The sequence below is a fragment of the Botryllus schlosseri genome, chromosome 5, assembly GCF_051294905.1.
Source record: "Botryllus schlosseri isolate E-star chromosome 5, Bs_hap1, whole genome shotgun sequence".
In the NCBI taxonomy this organism is placed as follows: Eukaryota; Metazoa; Chordata; class Ascidiacea; order Stolidobranchia; family Styelidae; genus Botryllus; species Botryllus schlosseri.
The window spans coordinates 13669156-13692524 of NC_137240.1; the positions used below are offsets into that span (position 1 = coordinate 13669156).

At 41.2% G+C, this 23369-nt stretch overlaps 1 protein-coding gene across 1 annotated transcript; it reads left to right on the plus strand.

Moving 5' to 3' along the window:
* Window positions 1–1210: 1210 nt before the first annotated feature.
* Window positions 1211–22812, plus strand: LOC145439099 (uncharacterized). Its single transcript, XM_080316579.1, has 16 exons — window positions 1211–1513; window positions 1588–1699; window positions 6893–7059; window positions 8424–8589; window positions 8666–8791; window positions 11497–11663; window positions 11723–11814; window positions 12039–12166; window positions 13388–13512; window positions 16660–16757; window positions 17462–17600; window positions 17663–17791; window positions 19153–19358; window positions 20207–20312; window positions 20951–21193; window positions 22087–22812. Exons 1-16 carry the CDS (start codon window positions 1454–1456, stop codon window positions 22159–22161), a joined length of 2139 nt encoding a protein of 712 aa, XP_080172705.1. The 5' UTR covers window positions 1211–1453; the 3' UTR covers window positions 22162–22812.
* Window positions 22813–23369: the final 557 nt, after the last annotated feature.

Below are 23369 nucleotides of genomic sequence, written 5' to 3' on the forward strand. Positions count from 1 at the left end.
AGCTGTAGAAAACCACATCGAATGTAGATGATGTTGATGCATATCTCTCTATAATATAGATTCGAATGAAAATCCTTCTACAAAGACACTGTGGGTGTCACGAAAGCTTCTTATTTCGATCCATGACATTATTCGTTATGTTCGGTAGCGCTGTCAGCAAAGTATATAACGAAATTGATTGTAACTTGAGTTAAGACTTCTGTTACTGCATGCCCTCTTTTCAATCACATATTGTATAGGATCGACATTCGTGCATTCGGTCGTTCGTACATTTGGTCATAGCCCAAGGATGTCGGCAGTGGTGGAAGTATCTGTATAGATATCGGCACGATCCCTGCAACCATGCAGTGCCACAGTGTCGAATCAAGTTCCATTTTTCCATTTTCTCAAGCGGATTGCAGACATATATGGGTGTGTGCAATAAATTTTACTGGAATAAAAGCTCATTTGCTAATCGTATCTAAAGCATGTTATGAAATAGTAAATAGTGGATATAAGGAGGTATTGGCGGTATTGGAGGTATTGGCGGTGGTTAATAGTTGCTATTGCGAACGTTGGGTATAACTCAATAGAGAGGAGCAGTCGATAGTTCATATCGACGGTTTGATGGCCATTTCCTTGTTGTCTTAATCTGTGTAAAGACTCACATTGACTTGCCGATAAATCAGTGCTCTGACATTGCTGCATTCAGAAGCATGGTAATAATCGATAACCATTTCTTGAGAGATTGGACATTAGATCTACCAGCGTCCAACACGCCGGTAATTGCCAGAGGCTCAAATATATTTCGTATCTTTGTGCAGAAAATTCAATTTTGCCCCGGTGATTGTGACAGTATGAAAATGAGCAAATGATAACTGTTATCGCTTTTTTCTCTATATTTTTAATCGCATTTCCCATGATATCGACAATTTATGTATGCCTGCCTGAAACTGTCACATACTAATTCGACTAGTTCGACGTTCAGAGTTGAAATGAGGACGAATCGTGAGGATAATATTTCAGTCAAATATTCCTCGAAACAGTAGGCTATTTATCACTCACCGCCAACCAAATTATGTCCGGGATTGCTTGCTTTATTTATGTTGCTCCAATTCTTGATAGGCTAAATTGAGCTCCTGTTTTAAGTATCAAATCGGACATAAAAGCCTGTAAGAGCTCATATTCTCAAGCATTAATCTGCATGCTATAATCATGTGCAAAGCGCGCGGTACTATAGCTGAGCAATGGGAATCCCGATATTTTCCAAGAACCCGCAAGACAGGCGTTGTTACGCTATCCTCTGTTGTCAATAGCAGTCAGTGATTGAATGCGCTCTGCGAGGTCCATACTGCGTCACAGTGCTCAAAATCGGTATCTATATTTTCACGAAGTCTGCAGTCCCTTCTGGTTTAGTTGAGTGTGTGATAAACATTAATTGAACCGCATGTAAGCGTTCCTGCAATTGAGGAACATGCTGCATCAAGCATCGAATCAAGACACAAAGTTCAGCGCAGCAAGAAGAAAATACGTGGTAACCTCATTTGCTGCCATATCAAACGTCATGCAGAGGCAGTACGCCTTAACTACTCTGTGTCTACTATGCAGATATTCAACGTATTGGTGCTGTGTATACGTGTTGGCTGCCTTGCTGGAGACCGATCTTTAAGGTGCTCTGAAATCGAAGAAAGAAAAGCTAAAAGAAACAACAGTAAGGAAGGTAAGTACCGGTTAGTTGTTTATATGTAGGCTAGTAGTAGACATAGGGGCGGATCAGGATGGTAATTTGGGAGAGGAAAACTTGCACCTATCGCGTGATGTCACATATTTATAGTGACGCATTGAAGGCAAATGACGTCACAATAGATAAGTGAAAATTTTGAAAGAGCGAAGGCGTCTTTCGTAAAAGTCCTCATTGAAACGCTTCCGAATGTCAACGACAATTTATGTATGCGATTGACGAAAATAGTTAGATGTCAAGAAAATAGTTATGAACATTAGACGCAGTTCACCCGTAGATTGTTGTTGTAGTTGTTGTTAAATAAATATAAATGGGGCCTTATCACCTGATGGTCTTTTGTACCACGGTCAAATATTATATAAGATAAATGGACAAGGGTTAATAATGACATACAAAAATTCGACCCGGAAATAAAATTTCATCACGATAAGAAAATGCAATCTATACTCAAAATCATAAATAACACAAATTCAGCGGTGTATGGGATGATATTTTGATCACTAAGAAGGCTCATAACCAATGATCCCTCTAATTTTTCTAGAGTCTGCGCAAACACGCCTACTCACTGCGCGGGCCCTCGGACATTAGTTCGCAACCACCCTCGAACAGGGTGATAAAACTAACTACTGGGTGGCTTCGTTCCCCAGACCCCCCACACGGCTCTAGGCTTCTTCCGGTACTTAACATGTAAATTGGGTGCCCATTTAGTAGTAGCGTCCCTAAACGCGCGAAGCGCGAAAAAAATTATATAATTCATGATTGCATCGGCCAATATGATCGGGAATTGCATATATATTGCTATCAATTTTTATCCTTTCCCTGCTCACATAATGAGATTTACCGGTAGAGCTGATCCAGTGAGGTGTGTTGAAATAGATAGGCCCTCTAAATAATAATAAAACGTCTTCGGGCGTACCCGCCGTTATAATGACTTCGTTACATGATGCTATTTCGTGACCCCCTATCTGCTATGTCAAAAGATATTGAAATCGCCAAAACGTACTAAAGTAAAAGACGTAGGCCTACACGATTTCAAATTGGTATTTCTTAATTGGAAAATAATGTTCCCTCGATATGGCATTTGTCTTCTTGTGGGACTCGGTTCGCCAGGACAGGAACATTCGGCGCCAGCCATTTAGGCGCCCATGGACATGGACAATTACACATATATTTGTATATATCGAAGTTTTCGGTCATCACCGGTGCAGTCTTTTTCGCCCAAGGTTTTCTCGCTGCTGATCGTTCTGGCGCACTTCTTGGATTCGCATAGCCTTTAACTTCATATGTCTTGGCGCGTCATGGTGCGGTAATAGCCGACGCCCAACTGCCCATTTCTATAAATCATGCCTAATTTTTGTTGGGAAAGGGTACCCAATAATCAGATATCTAACAATAATAAAACGCGCGTAGCGCGAAAAAACTTCCTTAAAAATTTCAAAAAATACACCATGATTTATGTTAATTCTCGAAATAATTTAGGAGCCCCTTCGAGCTCGGCCCTCCAATTATGGGGTTTGGGGTGCGAAAGTTACGGTCCTGAGTACATCTTACGCAATGTTCATGCCACGCGAAGAAGACTATCATTCGTTAGTTTCCCGCAGATTAACTTCGAGCTAGCCCATTGTTATTTATAACTTTGGTAAACCATGTTATTTCGCCATTCCCAGAAAATAATGCGCTATTGAAATGATATCAGTATCGCTCACGTTTACGAGGCCATATGAATAAAATATCTTCCGTGAGGCGCAGGCGATTGTGAACTCTTCACGGAGCGCAATAGTTACCTTTGCGGGGCGCACTTGTACCTCGGTTTCAGACTTCAGTGATAACATTATTTGGCCCTGGCAATGTTCCATCTTAATTTTCACGAATCTGCGCGCCTGCGTGGTCCATTGGACAACAGTGCGCAACAACTATAAAAAAAAAACATCATTTCTGATTTTTTTTGTGCGCAGCGTAGATTTTCTGTGCGCAGAGACCGTTTCAGCACTGCGCATTTGCGCACGTGCGCAGCTTAGAGGGAACATTGCTCATAACCCGTAGATAAACTAAACTGCGTTAGACCGCATCAGATGCAGTCAGCTCGAGCATAGTTTTTTCATTACGAAATTTTATCACTGCGTTGTATCCACAGCTTTCGATAAAACTTTATATGCTACTACTACCTGACTACCTGAGTGTTGGCAGTCACATCAGGGTTGGAGCCACAAGTGATAGTGCGAATGCGAATGGTTTTCCTACTGAACACCCTCCCGCAGGTCTCAATATGCATAATTGCACAAGGCATATGCATAATAACTCTAAAATGCTAATAAGAGTGTCAAATAAACACCAATAAGTGTGGCGTGTACTGAGAAAACTTGAAGAATGCTAGTAAATGTGGACATACAGAAGGCTTCTTTCTATCATAATTAAGAAATGTTCTTCTTAAGCCGCTCATCGCCTTTGAAATTTGAGCCACGAAATTTGGTATTCGCAATTCGCAAAGTTTTGTTCGATATCATTTTGCAATGGCGCAATTCGGTATCTCTTCTTTATGAGTGAAGGGTGAATCATGGCAAAGGGTTGATTTTGCCATCGTTTATCATTTTACTTTACTTCAAATTTGAAGAAGCAGCGGCAACTGTCAGCAGAATGTTTGCAGACATCCGACCTACAATTTGATTACTATTAATAAACATTAAGCAGTCATCTCCACTAGGTTTGCAAGCATTGCTGCGCTCTGGTAAATTATGTATTGATATTTGCTTACTACGTTACTGTATTGAAGGTGAAATGTGACGCTCGCCCAATATGCCCCGTCTAGGGAGGGATCGGTAAAACAACTCCTGTTATTGTTATTGGTTATATGTGATGATACTTTGGTAATGTAAAGTTTTAATGTCCAGGTATAAAGGGCAATTATATTATGACAAATTTGATCACGGAGAGTGCAAATATACAATATTAAGGACACGGCAGGCTTGTTATTCATAGTGCAATAAATATATATTTTCAATATACATATATAGCAAATGAATTGGTGAATTTTACTGTATAATAAAAGTAATTATAAAAAATATTCATATAACATTTCCTGAGAGCAATCGAACGTACAATTCGGCGTTTGTAATCTGATCCGCATAATTACGGGTCGAATATTTTACGGTACAATGTTGCCATTTATTTTCGAAGCGGTATCGCTACACCAGCGGTTCCCAACCCAGTCAACCTTCTTTGCCTTGCGGCATAAATTGTTCGGTGCGCCCTGCCCTGGATGAACATAATATAATGTGTTAGTATTTCACAGAATGGCATATGAAAGAACGCGGAATAAGAATAACACACGTCCGTAACAACCGTAAAACTTCTGGGTACAATTTGGAATTATTATTGGATTGATTGTGTTCAACGCCATTTATCGGAAGTAAACATATTTTATCTTCTGCAGTAGCAACTATTGTCCAAAGTTCCTCCTGCACGTCCTTCTTTAAAACCAAGACCAAGCTGGCATTTTGTATATTCTCTGTGGAAACCTCCTAATATAGTCGATGTCAAAAGATGCACAATAGTTTTTTGACAGCTTTATTTCTGCGTCCTCACAGCAGCCAGTTCAGACAAGAATGATCTCATGCATTATCATGTGTCCAGTAGTCCACCAAGTGTCCATTTCGCGTAGTCGGTGCTAGACTAGACACTTGGCGGCCCTAGAAAGAACAGTGCCATCATAATAGCAACTTATAACCATTACACTCACCACACCCCTAATGGGTGGCCTGTCACACTCTATCTGAAAAATTAAAATCCGGTGGTATTTTAAAGCTAACTGTCGCATTGATTCTGGCAATAGAATCCCCCCAAAATCCACCAACCTATCATATTTAGAGTCTAGACAAGAGCAAGCACGCCCCGTTGCCAATGAAAATGAACGTCTGTCAAGCACTCAACTAAGTAGTGGCTAGAAGTGAAGCTGGTCGAGGGGTAGCAATGCAGCTCTATTATTTTCATGCGCTAAGGAGACAATACAATGTAGTAAACAGATATTCGTCCGTCATTGGGGCGATAAACCGTATACACTCAATCTTAAAGGTGTCACGACCGTGATTCGAACCTCAGTTTATATCGGCGAATTATACGTACCAACTCCAGCAACTCGTCGAACTTCGAGTTAACCGCGATTAATGTTCGAGCAGCGTGTCAAGAAGCAAATAGCAGTGTAGAGAATTGTTATGCGCAACACCAATCAACAATTGACATGTCATGAAACCTGAGTAGTGAACGAACATTGTGGAATTACGAAATTGATATACGCAGGAAATGTTTTTGTCACGAGTAGAATGGTAATCACTTCAAGCTTCTTGTCTGGCTGCGCGAGCGTCAACTCCCGTGCGCTGATGCAAACACCGTACTGTATCATCGTGTGGGAGCTTGCATACCAAAGCACCTTCTCAATGTGCTCATAACTCATTAGTTCACGTAATCACTTCTTGAGTCGTTACGCAGAGTTCTGCAACTTGCATAATTTCTGCAAGCATTATTGCGTATAACGGTCGGCGTAAACTGAATGAAGTATCAACTGCATGCTAGTACCTAGTTGAAATAGGAAATTCAGAAGAATGTTATTTTATGCTGCAGTATAATGAACTTTTTTCATGTTCGATTGAACTTCATATACTTTGAAATCGTATTGCCATACACACAAAATGTGATCATGGTGCAACTTTGCCACAATTTTCAAGTAGGATATCCTGTACTGTCATCTCATGGTTGTCTCTGACTGACACAACACTGTGTTCGAATATTCCGATATATAGATAGAATGGTATATCCATGCAGTTGGTTGAAGGCCGCACTCTTTCATTGCCTTCGTATTCCCTGCGATGCCCAAGTAGGCCTACTCGAAGGAATTCGAAAAGCTTCAGGATGCGGAGTCAATCCAGTTTGAGAAGGATATTATACTGCTGAATGCCCAGCGGCTATCCCGCCAAAAATAACAGGATCCTTACAAAACACTTTCTGCGTTTTTTTATGTGCAGAGTGTACACTGCACACTGATTTGAAATATTCCAATTTGGTCTAACTTGCTATTGAATTCTGCTAACAAGACCTCGAGTATTCGAACATATCACATACTTTCTTCATGTCTCATACTTATTGTTTGGATGAAGTCGTCACGTGCTGAAGTATATCTAGGGGATTTCGTCTCTCTTGGATGGATAGAGGATGCAACTGTTGGTGTTGGGGAAAAGTTGGAAATAATTTGCAGTCACATCGGATATCGACATGGTGATCCGTTGTACTCGCCCCATGTCGAATTACATTGGTTCAAAAAGGATTCGGAAATCAAACCTGACGACAGAGTGAGTGAAGGTCTATTCTGCCCGTATATAGATCTTAGCCCTAGTCTATATAGGTTAGGCCAGTGGTTCCCAACATGTTTCGACTCATCGCCCCTTATCAAGCTCGCCACAAATTTTCACAATCCAAATTTACAGATCCGAGAAAGAAGATATTCAAACGGTAAATTTGTTCACCTAACTCAGATCGCTGGTGAATTGACTAAAAAGGGTCATTTTTCCGAGTAGGTGCTCGGAGAACTGGTTTCAGCGTCTACTTTTCGTTGAGTTGACCTTTTTCCTGTCATATACAGAATATGCCGTCTTCACGTGCATGTTTTGGCAGTGGTAATTAAATACATCTTGGGTATTTACATCCCATTGTTTGTCGAAATCGCCTACTGGAGGGCGTTATCGCACACGTTGGGGACCGCCGGGTTAAAAGTGATAACATGTTGTAAAAATGTAAACCAACATGAGGCGAAATGAGCTCGCTGATACACATTCGCGGCTATGGCACGGTTCAAAGGTAGAGCGGGTGGGATAACATTTGCCTTGGAAAGATCTACCAAGCTGGCACCAATACTAGAGACATTTTTCGAAAGGAATTTTAGATCTCAATACTCAATAGGTTCTCCTCCAAACCTCACATCAGTCCTAAGAAATTAATGTAAAAGATTGCTATAATCATCGTCCATTTCCGCACTTATTCAGCGGTGAGCTGTTGGCCCCCCTTACACCCGTTTTTCCAGTGCATGAATGCCTCGCGAAGGTGTGCGATCTGCGATGCGTTAATGTTATGATCGTGTCGTGATGACCTCTTCGACAGCATATACTTGTTGGTGACCTATTTCGCTTCCTTGAAAAAACTGAAAAATATATTGGTGCGCTTAACGGACGACGTTAAGCCTGGTATATTTGTGTGTGGAATTTATGGTAACTACCCCCTTTCAGTCGTCTTCCGCTTAGCGCCGGTGTACATTTTATGCCTACATATCGTAAGTATAAACCGCCGTGGTTCGCAAACACATCTCATTTATAATATCGCATGAAAACTATCTGAAATTCCTGCTCTGCCTTGATTTCATCGAGAAGTTTAACCAGTGAAGAAATCATGTCAGAAATTTGGCACAAGGTTTAGAGGCAACATCGTCTCTTATGTGTGGCCTGGACTGGATACTGCAGAGACGGCTTGATTGGAACAGTATCTTTCTTGAAAATCCTTTTCTGCATGTAACATTTTCAGTTAATTGGCTGCTGCCAAAATGTTTTTCACACCACCAACTTCAATTTGAGACCGCATCGTATTTAGAGTGCGATATCCTTTTGATATACAATTATCATCTTCCGGTTGTTCACAGAAACAAACGAGCGCGTTCATATTTTAGATTACAATAGCCGGGTGTAATAAATCCCCGTTTATACGAGGGACGAGGCTTACGATAAAGAAAGCTCGTAGGGAAGATACCGGGCCTTATTACTGCAAGCTTTGGCGGAGGGGTGCCTTCCCAGGCACAAAGCCTGTGTTTGTAGAAGCGATCAATGTGACTATACGTGAGTGATTGAATGATGGTTTCGTATGAGGGATCCGATCGCGCAAACTCATCTGCTACCCTTTTCCTATTTTTAGGTGATTTGAGACAAAGGATTCCTAATTTCAGGAAGACCACTACTGAGGTCAATTTGATCCCGTTCCTTCCGACACTGATTCTGCCCCTATGTATCATCGCTATTTGCCTTTGCGCATGCAAAATTGGTAAGATAACAAGCTTGTTTCATTTGGATTACGACTGGTACGTGAACCATCGATAGATGCCCGATTTTGTCCATAATCAGAAGCTCTCGAACTAACGACATTTATCCGTCGTATCGGGCTCTATATCAAGCCGTCCACAACTCTCAGTTTCCCTAATCTTGGATTACGACAGCTCTCAATTCATAATTTGATTTCCAAAACTGTGCTGCTGTACTGCTGCTGTATCTTTTTGTTTTCGCTTCACTGTCACTACAAATCGTGGCAGATACGCCTCATTACAGTCCGTCAAAAGGACCAATCTAAGTTAGGCAAGATCCAAGCATGATGTATAAGAAACACTGTAAAAAATTACATTCGTTATTACAATTTGATCACGGTGCTACCCCATACGCCAAGACTACAGTCAGTCCATCAACGAGAAAATTGCGCATTCAATTCTTTACATAGCTGAGCTATATATAGTATCCCACCCATAAATTTGATGTCCGTGGACTAGCTCAGTGGTTCTCGACCTTTTTTCAGCTTGAGGACCGGTAAACATTTAGAAATCTATAATATGAAGCAAATTTTCATTACTAGAAATGTATGCAACTCAAAAGCCAGTACTTATACCAATCATTATATATTAAACTTCATTTGGCATTAGACATGTTACACGTACATGTTTCTATTGAAGTTTCTTCAAGGCGATGTCCTATTAAAACTACTGACTTGGATTTGATTGTTCGGTATCTTTTTAAAGACTATAAGTCGGCAGATACCGAATCAAAAATAAGGAATATCGGCCTGGTGGACATGACCATAGTAGTTCACATACACTATGAATACAACAAACAGCAACAACAACCTGCGACTTTGATGTTTGCTTATAGTCTCCATTATACTGCAAAATATATCGCTCAATTGTTATGTTAAAATTTACCTAATTTATTTCAAACCTCTTCTTCGCTTATCTGGTCTTAAATTGGTCTTAAACGAGTAGACTATACTTTCGAACAGTGTCGAATACCACTTTTAGCATTATGACGTGCACTCAAAGCAGTACGACATCGTGCCGTTAACACGTTCCAAATATATGTATCAATTTTAAATGTGATGACTCATTCCTCTAATCAAGGGACAAGCATCCCACTTCTTGTCTTTAATAATTGAGATATAAAATTGTTTTATTCATGGCGGACCGGCAGTAAACGTGACACGCAGTGGCGATTAAGAACTATACTGCACTAGCTTTTTTATAGAGTTACCATATGTCTTCCTTTAGGACAGTGTTCTCAATCGGGCGTCCGCGAAGCATTTTCAGGGGGTCAGCGAAACCTCTAAAGTTGTAAAATGATTGATAACCTAATTTGTCTATTTTTTATTTGGGAATACATGAGACAGTTTCGCTTCATAATTGCTAAAACTTCAGGACTCACATCATTGAAACGGTTTGTTTGTTTGTCTGTGTGGTATTCATGGCGTTTGTCGACTACAATGGTCATTGGTCATATACACCAAGCCGATTTTCTGCATTTTTGATTCCGTATCTGCCGACTTGTAGCACGGGTAGCACGGAATGGTCGTCTGAGATGAAATTTCCTATTGCGCAAACTTACTTTAATTGCCAAATTGACAATACCTACTGATACAAATATATTGCTGTTTAGAGACGTTTTGATGGGGTTTGTGGGAAATGAAAACCTGGAGATAGGTAGGCCAAACAGGGTGACTTCGAAATGTTTGCAAACATTTTGGATTTGAAGTTCTCAGTTTCAGTAAATTAGTGAGCAGTCGTTTTATATAGAAATTCCTGAATTTATTTTTCCTTTTTTCCAATGAAGGGACTGAAACCTCACAACGAAATCCATTTCTCCTTTGGTATACATAACCACTATTCCATACAGAATAACTCCAAGATGAGATGCTAGATAGAAATGACTAAATATGTGTTGCTCAATTTTGGTGTCATATGTTGCGATCACACGAAGATGTGTCGTCGGATAATATTACATTTGCCAGCACCTATCTCTGTGGAAATGGATTTTCATCACTCGTTCATATCAAATCGAAGAGGCGGATTTTCAAGACCATAAATATGACTACAAAATTCGCTTCGAAATAATAAATTTCCATTTCTATTTCTACAGTATGATGTTATTTTCAAGAAATGTCAATATGTGGCTGTTTATCACAAGTCTTTAATATTTGCACAAGAGAGATGGCGGTAGCACTATAATTGAGCTAAATTTAAATTTTTTGAACAAAAACTTGAGGGGGTCCGCAGGGGTCCGTGATGGTCCAAAAGCAGTCCGCGAATGCAAAAAGTTTGCTTTAGTAGGATTTGTCCTCCTTTTTCATGAAATATAAAATGTCCTCAGGGGACGCCTAAAAGTCCTCCTTTTTTGGTATACGCCCTCCTTTATAGCTTTGACAGTCAGGACAGGCAGAATTTATAAAACGCCATGATTGACATAAAATCTGCAATGTGGATGTTCGGGTGGGTCTTTCGGGGGTATGACTGGATAAATGGCCTTTTTTAGTTAACGTAACAAGATTTCCTGTATAAATTCTAGAATCAGCACTCTTCTTGTCAGGTAATCTGACTTTTGTAAATTGTAAAAAGTGTCATCCTTTTAGGATCCCAAAATATGGTAACCCTTTAGAATTGAGACTTGTTTAAATTTTCAAGTTCAAGACCGAAAAACATGATCGGATGATTGCAGGTAACGCAAGGCAAAAAGTCGTATCTTGCATGACGAATCTCCGAAAGAAACTGATCGCCATAAAACGCCGGAAGGCCGTCGACGGGTATGTGGCGCCGGTCACTTTTCAGACCAACGAGAATCGAAGTCTCGTCGATTCGCGGGACGAACGAACCATCGAGGAACTGGTGAGATATTGTTGAGCGGATTCCTAGTGCGATTTGTATACCATCCAAATTCTTTATAGGAGAAGATCTCCAGGGCCTTCACGTCCAGATTTTCATTCCTTCGCTACCAAGACATCCAAGACCTCAACAAACTGGACATTCAGCGAGAGAGGTTCGTATAAGCTGGTTATATGATGTCGTCAAAGTCACGACGTGCATATTTTCGAGCCAAATATTCAACGGGAACTTGCTGTACTATGTGTGTGTATACTTTAACAAATTGTTATGTTTTAAACTACTTCCACTATACTTGAGCCACCTTGGCGCCTACACATACACACATTTGTGACATTAATTCACAACAAAGTGACCGACTACATGTGTTCCTTACCGCAGACTACAGTGCGACATGCAGCACGCGATGCCTATCGTACTCGGAACCGGTAACTTCGGACAAGTATACGCCGGACGAATCCTCAACGGGAACGGCACCATTACTCCAGTCGCTGTGAAAAAGTTGAACGGTACGAAACTTAAATATAGAAAGCTGTCATGGTAAAACCCACCCGCGACACGATTGGCAGTTTTTCTTATTGAAATTAGTGCTCTTCGAGAAATCCGATGCTGGTGTATTTTGTACAGGCTGTAGTGAGTGTAGTAATAAAATGAATGGGGAGAGTCTTTCGTCCGATGTTACATGATGATTTTCCTCTTCCCGGAAGGCAGCAGGCGATATGGTTTCCGTCTTATACAGAAAACGGTGAATGTATAATGACGTTGGTAATATATTGTCACGGAGCACCACAATGTCAGCACTCAACAGTGGGCTCATGAGATGAGATTTTTTGTTAATTAACTTTCCAGTAATCGCAATCATTAAAATTCCGAGTCGCTTGGATTCGACAATATATAAATAGAGGCTGCTCAACTTCTCCACACTATAGTGTTGGCTCTGGGATGACGCGGCTTTATAATCAATAGTATCACGTGATTCGTCATTCGCTAATCAGCGACATGCTATTGCAGCTCTGTTTTGACGTATGTGGGACATTTTGATGCGAAAGAAGCCTTAGCTTGTTATTTTCCATTTCAATCGCGAATAATAATGAAGACATATATAATTGCAATTTCACTACGTCATTAAAATCGCTATATGCAGATGCAGTGAATAGGCCTTCGTCAATGGTCACATTTTTATTATGCGTTACGTTTAGATAACACCTATATAGCACGTCATGTAAAATTGAGATATACTTGTACTCACAAGTGGTCAAGATATAGTCATCGTTAAGACTGAAGCAGAAGTAGAAGAGCGCCGTTAACTCCTACTAATTTCAATGACATAGAAATAACGATTCTGTTACATATCAAAACTATTTCAAATGGAAGCAGAGAATAAAGATTTGAATTACTAAAACGAGTGTAATTTCAGAAGTAGCTTCGCTTGAGACGATAGAAAGTGCAGGGTGCATTTTACGACTAACGCAAAATAGCTGATGACACTGCAAGTTGGTACAATTTCTAAAATATATTCAGTTACCGTGATACAGAGGCTTTTTCATCCTGCAGTCATTGTGACAATTGCGAAAACTTAAGAGTAGATGTTGAAGTAGTAAAAACATGTAAGCACTTTCGTAAGTAATACAGGTGGACAATACGTATATGATTACTCCGAAAAAGGCAGAAGGATAGTCCCTTACTGACCACTGACCAGTGACCACTTATGATGTGTACTTCTTCTACAGACGGATATTGCCCTGAAGATCTCGGCAACTTTTTGCGCGAAGTAGTGACTTTGATGAGGGCTGGAAACCACATAAACGTCATATCTCTCGTTGCCACCATAGTACTCGACACTGTTGACGACGCGGTGAGTATCTCTGCCTTATCGAATCGAATGTACGGCCTATGGAATGCATTTGCTATTTGTACTCGTTATGGTGTCTAAAAATCACTTTCCGAATCCCGAATCCGGATCTCAGAATTGACCACGACTGCGCTCGATAAAATTCCCAAGCCATGCGTACTTAATGCCTATACTCTTAGCCATGGGCGCCGAGTTATGGGGTGGCGCACGTCGCCACCCCATACAATAACATTAAACGCCCGTCGTCTGCGATTTCAAATCATCAGCGCTGTCAATTAGCGAGTCCGTGATGGCGCGTAAATGACAACTATTTACCATTAACCGATATGCGGGCGAATAATGGAATATGCAGCTTCGTTGGTGATGACGCGAACTAGTGTTTAAAACGCCCCAATAAATTGTAGTCCGTGATTAGTGATTAGACAATCGAAGCAACCTCGTTCACGACGTCGATTTCGACACGCTTACACTAAGAAACACCATCTTCTCTCTCGACCAGACGAGCGAATTCACGTTCTTCTCTTAATTAAATTGTATTTGCCCCCATATTCGTTTACAAAATAAATCTTGAGTTAGTTCCGTGATAGTCTCTTTAATTGGAGGCTTGGGGCGCGAAATAGGACAGTGTGTTTGACTGTTTGTGTATGCCTGCGAATTGAAAGTCATTCCTGCTTAAAGTGCGCATATTCATTACTCTAACAAGGCTTTGCCAACTTTTATCGGGAAATGCAACAATGCAGCTCAAACGTCGTTATGATGAGCAAACAATTGTCGCTATGTCAGACTTGGAACCCCATTGTGCTGTATGCAAGTCGAGGAATTACTGATTAGATGCGCGCTTTCTCGTTTGCTATCATCTGTAGGCTACTAATTCTTGTCTGCTTTATACACTGGTATTCCCTCGGTGTCACTTGTCAGTGCTTGATTTGTTATTAATACTGCGCATTGTGCAGTGCATGGCGTTGAATTACGTTGTCAAAATTGATGCAAGACGAGATTCTCGGTGGCGCAAATTCCTAATTTATTCGATGAGTTTGAACGGGAACCTTCTATGTTCCAATAAACTTTATTGCTGGACGGACTATATCGAGTGCAACCATATCTCGGATATGTATTTCTATTGATAAGGTCGCGGCATGCGACCATGTTGCTCTTACTGCAATAACACGTGGATAAATAAAAGCGCACCATTTTACGATCAAATTCGATTGGCTGATCGCGGGGCCTACGTAGGCCCCGGGCTGATATTAACCAGCGCGTTGACGGCATAAAAACCCCAGGTAGGCAGCCAGGGAGTTTATCATTTATAACTAGTACTCCCGTCCTCTTAGAACGCCAATTCCCTAATTCGTATTATCGATGCTGCGCACTGCAAATTAGCGAGAATCATGTGTATGCGAAATGGGTCATCGATATATCATGCGCACCATCGTTGGTGGTTTGATTTAGCGCGTCCGCATACAGGTCGGCTACCGTCCGCAGAACCACTTTGGCCAAACACTAACAATCTCTGAGTGTAATGTTGTTTGTGTTTATGTATCTTTTTGAATAAAACTTATGCTCGCGTCTGAACAAATTGTGCTCGTTGCCATTGCCGAATCTGGGTATTTAGGTATGACTAGCGCACCCTGTAATTGTAATTATTGCAGGTTCACGGCATGTCTGAAATTTCGTTATCAGCGCAACTTTGCCGGCCGATTGTACAAGTACAGTCCAATAAAATTGATCACTATTATGTATTTCGCACAGCGTACTGCTGATTTCAGCAAAATAACGATATTTATTAGCTGTACAAATTCGACCTCATCGTTAGAAACGTATAGATTTCATCGCGAGCTCCGAGAAAAACCATCTCCTATCGCGATTTCACGACCAAATATACGTTCACCTTCTACAAATTAAAGTGCATTATTTTCATCGATGAGGGCCGCAAGCCGCGTTTAAAATATTTTGTGAACCATTTTCGTGATAAATATTATCGGAGCGCTAAGTTGAACAGTGTTTTATTGTGTGTGCCTGCTAGTTGGAATTTATTCCAGTACCCATGATAATAATCCAATTATGCTTTGCGAACGTAAATCGCGAAATGCAGCAATGCAGGTAAAATCGATGTTTTAATCAGCAACCAATTGTCGCTATGCGAGCTACTCAATACTAAGTAAAAAGCCATTGTGTTGGCGGTAAGGGATAATTATCGATTGACCGCGCGCGTTTGTAATCGTAATTCTTGTCTGTCTTTCGTATTCCAGAATTGTCGCGCTGTGCTGCTGCTCAGTGCTCATCCCCGCGACGAATGCCGAGCTCGCGGCAATCAATGACCTAATTTCGCAATCATCTCAGCGGGAGATCGCGTTGCATTGCAATCAATCCATCAGTTTTATTAATATTTTCATCATTTCAAAACATCACTAGACTGCGATACAATGAAAAGATAGGAAGGTGTCGAAACAACTTGGAGTAGCCATTAAGATCAGACACCCACCTTAGCCTAGGCGAAGTAAAGAAGAGGCATGCACACTTGCACAATGCACACTGAATGAAAAGTAATGCAGAGAATATAAGACGCAAGCGATGCGATTTGCGTGCGCAGACGAATCTCGCTAATTGGTCGCGGCCATGCGTAACACTGATAATACGACTTGTTGAACTGCAACTGAATATTAGCGTCAGAATGGTCATTTAAAAAGGGCGGGGTTTATCGTTTCAAAAGGAGGGATTCTCTACACCCCTGGCTACGCGCCTGCCGCCACCCCATGCAAAAATAAAAGTCGGCGCCTATGCTCTTAGCGAAAAAGTGCTTGTTCACAGCCGTGTACCACCTGTGGTATACGGGTGTGAATATACACCCCTGCTATACACGAAACCAGAACCTACCATAAACTTACACCACGGTATATATCAAACACAACACAACACAACACATGTAGGATTTATACCCGGGATATACTTCTGAGTTAGGTTCTGTTTTCGTGTTCCACCTTTTTGGTGTGCACTGTGCATACACTTACAAACTCTTTTCACTAAAACTGTAGTGCTCCTCACAGAAATAAGCAGCGTTGCTACTCCAGTAGCAGTAATATCAGAAATGGCTAATCAACTACCACTATCACCATCGCACTACCACTATATTTCAACGATGCATCATTTTAGAATCTGGACGCCTCCGAATTGGAAGTTCAAAAACCGCCGATTTTGCTTATGGAGCTTGCCGATGGTGGGAATTTGCGGAAGTATCTACAGGACAACAGGTAAATCACCATTGTTTAGCATTTATTTTATTTGATAAATAGCAGAAACTATGAATGGTTGTGTGTTGTAGCGACAGCATGCCACAAAAATGGAAAAATAAACCAACAATGAATTTTATTTTACAATGCCGCCAAGTAACAGGTGTATTTGACGATTGACGTAGTTAGCATGAGCATGAGCAGTGTTTATTGAGCCTATGGTATCAAATTGAAAATTTGGGGGTATAGGCAACTTTCACTCCCTAGGTTCACCAGTGGATAGGGATCCAAAATTGAACGCACAATAAATTCATACAGTATAATGTGTAGTAACCGTTACTTCGGGTCAATTTGTGGTCATTGTTGATTATCGAGTTGAAGTCCGGTTCAAATAAGTAATGTGAAACTCTTGGGGGATATCGAAGACCTCGCATACATATACTCATTTCTCTCACTCTTAACATGTTTATTCAAACAGACAAGGCAGGTTCCGAGTCATATGACTTGGTCAAGTATTTCGCAGTGACTCGACTACAAGTCCAGTCGATTCACAAATTGACTCAAGTCGAGTCATTTTCGATTTTTAAGAAAATGACTCGAGTCAAATTGAGTCCGACTCAAGTCAATATATACAACCCTGTCACCACTAGACAACTGCCTTCTCGGCAATTTACTACACCACGATTTGTTGCTGGTCTTACACATCGCCGTTGTCACACTTGCAGGGGGAATTTCTCGCATTGCAACACTAATTATTCAAATTGGAACCTTCCAACCGAGAAAAAATCCGATCTGACGATGCAAATGTTGCTGTCTTTTGCGTATCAGGTGGCTCAGGGCATGGAACATCTGAGCATGAAAAAGGTGTGAGACTTCACGGTATAGTTTACTCAAACGAAGGTCGCGCATATCGATTGCTGTTACAGATTGTGCACAGGGATCTCGCCGCTAGGAATGTTCTACTCACAAATAAGCTTGTGGTCAAGATAGCGGATTTCGGATTGTCGAAGTTCATGTCCACGGGAAAAGAATACTACACTGTCACAAATCAAGGGGTGAGTTGCCTTCTGATTCTTGTATTTACGCCCGCGATGGTCACTGTAGTATACGGAGAACATGCAATGATCCAAGTCATTGTGCGATAAATCGATACACAATAATTGGATTAACTCGACTGTATTAGCGTCGATACTTACTTCTGCTCTTACTTAAGCACCAACGATGACTGCAGTGACCACCCGGGGCCTACGATATTCGTATATACGAATATCGTAGGGCCCGAACCACCTACATATGTGTGTGTATTGGTAGGCTCCGCTAATACATATTAGAACATAGTTAGTCGAATAGTGATATTATTTGGCGTAATAACCAGGAGGAAAATTTGAAGAGAACGGAAGCGGAATGCTTACCAATGCTGTGACGTCACAATGTGCTGACCCTTTTGGGGGGTCATATGTTTTTTCGAACATGGCATCACTTTACCACCGTGCCACGGAATTAGACTATAGATAACTAACCCACGGATAGATGCGCAAGATTATTGTCTTAATTTGATTACGATCGTTGTTCGGAACGTTGCCGATGATTTTAGACTTTGCGGGGCAATTTTGGCGTAGTGTCCTGACCATATTATGGTAAATATTTACAATATCAGTGCTACAGTAAGTTTCGTTTAAAACCAGTTTTAATAAATTTTTGGTTCGGGTCGCTAGCTAGAAGGTAGCAGCGGGAAGCCATATTTGTTTACGAAGTTAGGAAGCGCAACGGCAACGTCACGTGCTTCGCGTCTATCCCTATACGTTATAGTCATTATTTGAAGAGCTTCTTGGACGCTCAGAACTTCAATATACAATTGAGTAATATATTCATATTGAAATGAACCCGAATGTTTTGGGCTGACCCTCATCAGAGGTATTCGTCAGCAACTAGTAAAGAATTGGAAAGAACATTGTATAAATATCAACAGTCGTATCACAAAATATGACGCCACCACCATGAAATTTCGAATAAGAGAGCGTTCAATGTACTCTGTCAATGTACTATTAGATGGTACACGAACTCCTTTAGTTGACACGGCCTTGACCGGTGTATTTTGATAGGAGTCGAGTCCAAGTCACACATTGAAAGTGTGAACGGCCCCCATGGGGGAGCTTTTCACCGAGCGTGATGCGCGCGTCCTAATAAATCTAGGGACATGCAGTTTTGTGCGTTCCTGCGAATGATTTGACGTTCTTCCCACGTAGCCACAATCACAGGGGCACTTATATTAGTACACGACATTACTTTGTTGAATTGCAGGAAGCACGTCTTTACGTGTTTCAGGAAGCAGCCATCTATAATATTAATTAGACACCGTCGCCAACCAAGTCATTTCAACAATGCATGCTCAATTGCACATTGCGTATTTACACAGATAACCCCCGCAAAATGGACAGCGCCGGAGTCGCTCTGGACGAGCAAATTCTCGGAGAAGTCGGACGTGTGGTCTTACGGCGTCTTGTTATGGGAGATCCTCACTCTCGGAAGCCAGCCCTACGTCACGATCCCTGCGTGCAAGCTGTACGGATACCTCGCCGAGGGCAACCGGCTGCAGCGGCCGAATTTGGCTACATTCGAACTGTGAGAGAAAAAGGGAATACGCACTTGACAGTGTATACGGCAGAGTTGCACAACCAAAGAATTTTGGGCATTTCCAAATTTGATTACAATTAACGTTACTGAATTCCCAAAAGCTTGAAATTGACTTAAATTTCGGATTAGAAAGAAATGCAATAAAAAGTTCAGTTCATATCAAATCATAGTGTATCCTCATAAGCATGAAAATTGAACATGTTTGCAGGCCAAGCTCGGCTCATTTCGCACCTACAGTTCTTCTGTAACATATTTTAATAACCAGAAATTAGATAAGAATTAAAATTATAGCGTCGAAACATTTCATAAATTTTGCAGCAAACAATACGTTCACATTGTTAAATTTATTCCACTGGAAGCTTTTCGACTGGCTCTCTTCAGCAGTGAACGCCAGTAAATGAGGTTAACCAAGTTCGAAATGTAGAAGGAACATCTCTACACGCTGGGAATCTTCCATTAGTGTTGTTTTGTAATTCGGCTGTTTTACAGCTGGTTTTGTGTGTACCGTAACCGTGCGCTGTTTGCTGCCTTTCACGACTTGTGTACTTTTCATTATTACGTCACAACGACAAAATTCTTTCTATATTTCGAACTTGGTTAACCTCATTTACTGGCGTTCACTGCTGAAGAGAGCCAGTCGAAAAGCTTCCAGTGGAATAAATTTAACAATATGAGCGTATTGTTTGCTGCAATATTGAAGTTCTGTACTTCGAAAAGCCTATTTCATAAATTTGATTAGACTTAGATTACCGGCATTTTGCTCTAATCAGTGTAATTGGACAACTAGAATCATATAGTTTTTCAAGTCCGATATCGGATACATTTTACGTATTCAGGCACGAGGTCATGCTGGTGTGTTGGGCTTGGGAACCGGAGCTGAGGCCGGATTTCTGTACGTTGGTAAAGAAAATGGGAGAAATACTGATGGAGCAGTCCAAGAGGGTGAGATTCATCGAGTGTCACCGGCGCGGCCAAGTGTGGTGGAAGGCGCCTTTTCCACAATTTTCCAAATGTTCGACATTTTCATTTATGACGTCATATGTGCTCTGCTCACTACGTCATAATATATATTGAAACTTTCTCCCAATTTTCTGCCACTCTCCATTTTTTGACGTTATCCGTAATATCAATGTCACAATGGATATGGAATTGTGACGCCACCTCATTGTTTGAAAGTCTTCACCAGAGGTGGTCGGTAACAGGCCTACTTCTACTTATTTGGAGTACGCAAGTAGGTTTTCCCTTCTTGCACTGCTTGTTCAAGTGGTCTTGATTTTCGGTTATAATACTACCACTGCTACAGTTTTCGGATTTTTAAACAAAACCATGTTTAAAATACTTACTTGGAAGTTGCTGCTCCTACTTCCACTTCTACTCAACAGTTTTCTGACTTTTAGGATGGACTGGGTCTAGAAAGCCCCATTTTTACTTACGTGAAAATTCCTACGGCTACTTATGTGTCAACCATGACTACTTCTCTGGTAGTCACCACGCCACCTTCATGTCCAATTTTCCACCGCCCGCCTACGCAAGTATCTACCGTACCTGACCTAACTACCTTTCTTTCCATTACTCCGCAGAACGTAGTTCCTTGTGACTACAGACGCAGTTTGTTCACGGACAGCGAGAGAGACTCGGGCATGTCTTTTTGCACCTCATCCATGTCAGACTCTTTCGAGATAAACTACAGCAGTACTTCGTTCGGGTCGACGCCGAGCATGGAAACCGTTATAGCCACCGTTTCGAGCAGACCTGACGACCAGGGGAGCTCAGCCGTTTACGAAATCATGAATCCGCTGTATGAGCCGCAATCCGAAAGCGAGGTGAGAAATCGCGCGTTACTATTTCTAGTAATGAATTATCACAACATCGCAAAGATGGTCAATAAAGAAGTACTTCGAAATTTTGCAAATACTCAAGTTTTGCCCGCTTGCACTATTTAGTCAATTGGTGAGGTTGTATTGTATTGTATTGATAAGATACGACAGTGGTGATTATAGCCTTATGAGGCTCTGTGCTCCACGACAATGGCACAATGGCAATTTCAACAGTTCAATGCATTTTTCTTGGCGACTTTTCTTGTTCTATCTCTATCTCTTCCATATGCATTCATTCATCCATTTCATCGGATCTTTGCTACCGACTTGCAAGCTGGGCTCACTGTACTTTCTGGGCTTTTTAAGTCACTGCAATCGCAGTGAGGTCGGTGATGAGGGAATTGGTGAGGTTTTTACACTACTTTTACGTCTACAGAATATATTTTTAGGAAAAACCACATACGGTTTGTGTAGTAGGCTATTAGCATATGCTTGCAGCTCTTTTCTGAGCGATATATAGGCGAACGAGCCCCTGTAACACACCTAACTGAAACAAAAATTGCACCTGTTCGCAGTGTCTCTGGTTGTTTTGCATTATCGTCGCGAAAAAGTAGTCCGCTGTAATTATCTGTTAAAAGCATGTGACCCATCGACCGAATCTGCTTTTTGAAAGTACTTGTTTGAGTACTTTTCAGAGTATTCAGGCATTTTATTTTCTACATATGTTTGAAGTGTGGCTTAGCGTGTCTTGTAAATCTCGACATCGGTAATTGAATAGACGGACAGAAAGACAGTTTCATCTATATCAGACGAAAACAGTATTCGATAATAACAGTCTCCCTAAACTTAACCAAACTAAACTAAACCGCGTAATAGTAAGACTGTGGAAACCCTTTCAGAAGGAACGTACCGCAAGAGTGTCAAATCCGACCGAATATGCACCGAGTCCCGATATCCATTGGACGGAAGGCTGACATAAATGGGAATGTGTTTCGAGATATGCTGAAAATAGCTGGAAGCACCAGATGGCTTGCTAGCGCCGGCTTGCTGGCGTCGAAGAACGGAACACTTGTCGGATTGCGTGTTGCCCTCTGACTGACTTTTGCTACGAAAGTGTATGAAAGTGTTTGTGTGAAAGCAGCCAATTTATCGGATGATGGTTTATTGAACTTAATTGGTAAATGCTAACTACCTCGCTGGATCAGTCTTTACGCGCGGGACTTCGCCAGCTACTCTTGCAGAGTAAACTGTAACGAGGTCGTTATACTTTTCAGGTGTGATTACGTTGGTTCTGTCCACTTTCAGTACTTACTCAAGAGGTTTTCAGACTACTTGTATCTTTACTCAACAGTTTTTGACGCAAAACTGCTTATACTCTACACACTTTTGTAAAGTAGAAAGTATTTTTGTGATGAGATTTGCATCATTTTTTTGACATCGTGAGCAAATTTATCATAAATGAACTGGGCGGAAGAGCTTGCGCATCAGATATATTTTCGAAAATTGCCCTATTTGTAGCGTCATTATGTAGTCATTTGGTGATGTCGAGACTGTAAATCTTGCAATATCGAAAGAACCCAACCTTCGATTTATGCGACACCACGGCCAAATCTACTTTAGCAAACTATACTACTTTTCAGACCTTTCATTTTCTACTACTTGAAGTAGTTTTATGATGCCATGAAAATCGAGTAAAACTTGAGTAGTAATACTGACTACTTTGATCAACTCTGACTGTAACATATGCAGTATAGCAGGGGTCGCCAACTCAAAATAGGTCGCGGGCCACTTTTCCAAATTCCTGGAGGCCGCGGGCCGCATGACATCAATATCGATATAAAAGTAGGCAACGCAGTTCAACAACCACGTCTGATAACTCTACGTTATTACAACGCTGTGCTTTCTAACATAGGCGACGGTTATAGTCACCACAAAAGAACTAATATTTTATTGAACAAACACAAATACAACAAAAAGTATCATGATCATCAATGTCATTATATTTTGGACTATGAGCTGTACACGATACCTGACAATGACAACACTCTTTAGCCGCTAAAACAGGGGTGGCCAACATTTTTGTAATTCACGGCCGCATTTCGCGTACTCATCTAGCCTGCGGCCGCATGCCGGTGGTTAGTCGTGATAAACTAGCTGGGGCCAAATACCCACGTTATCATGT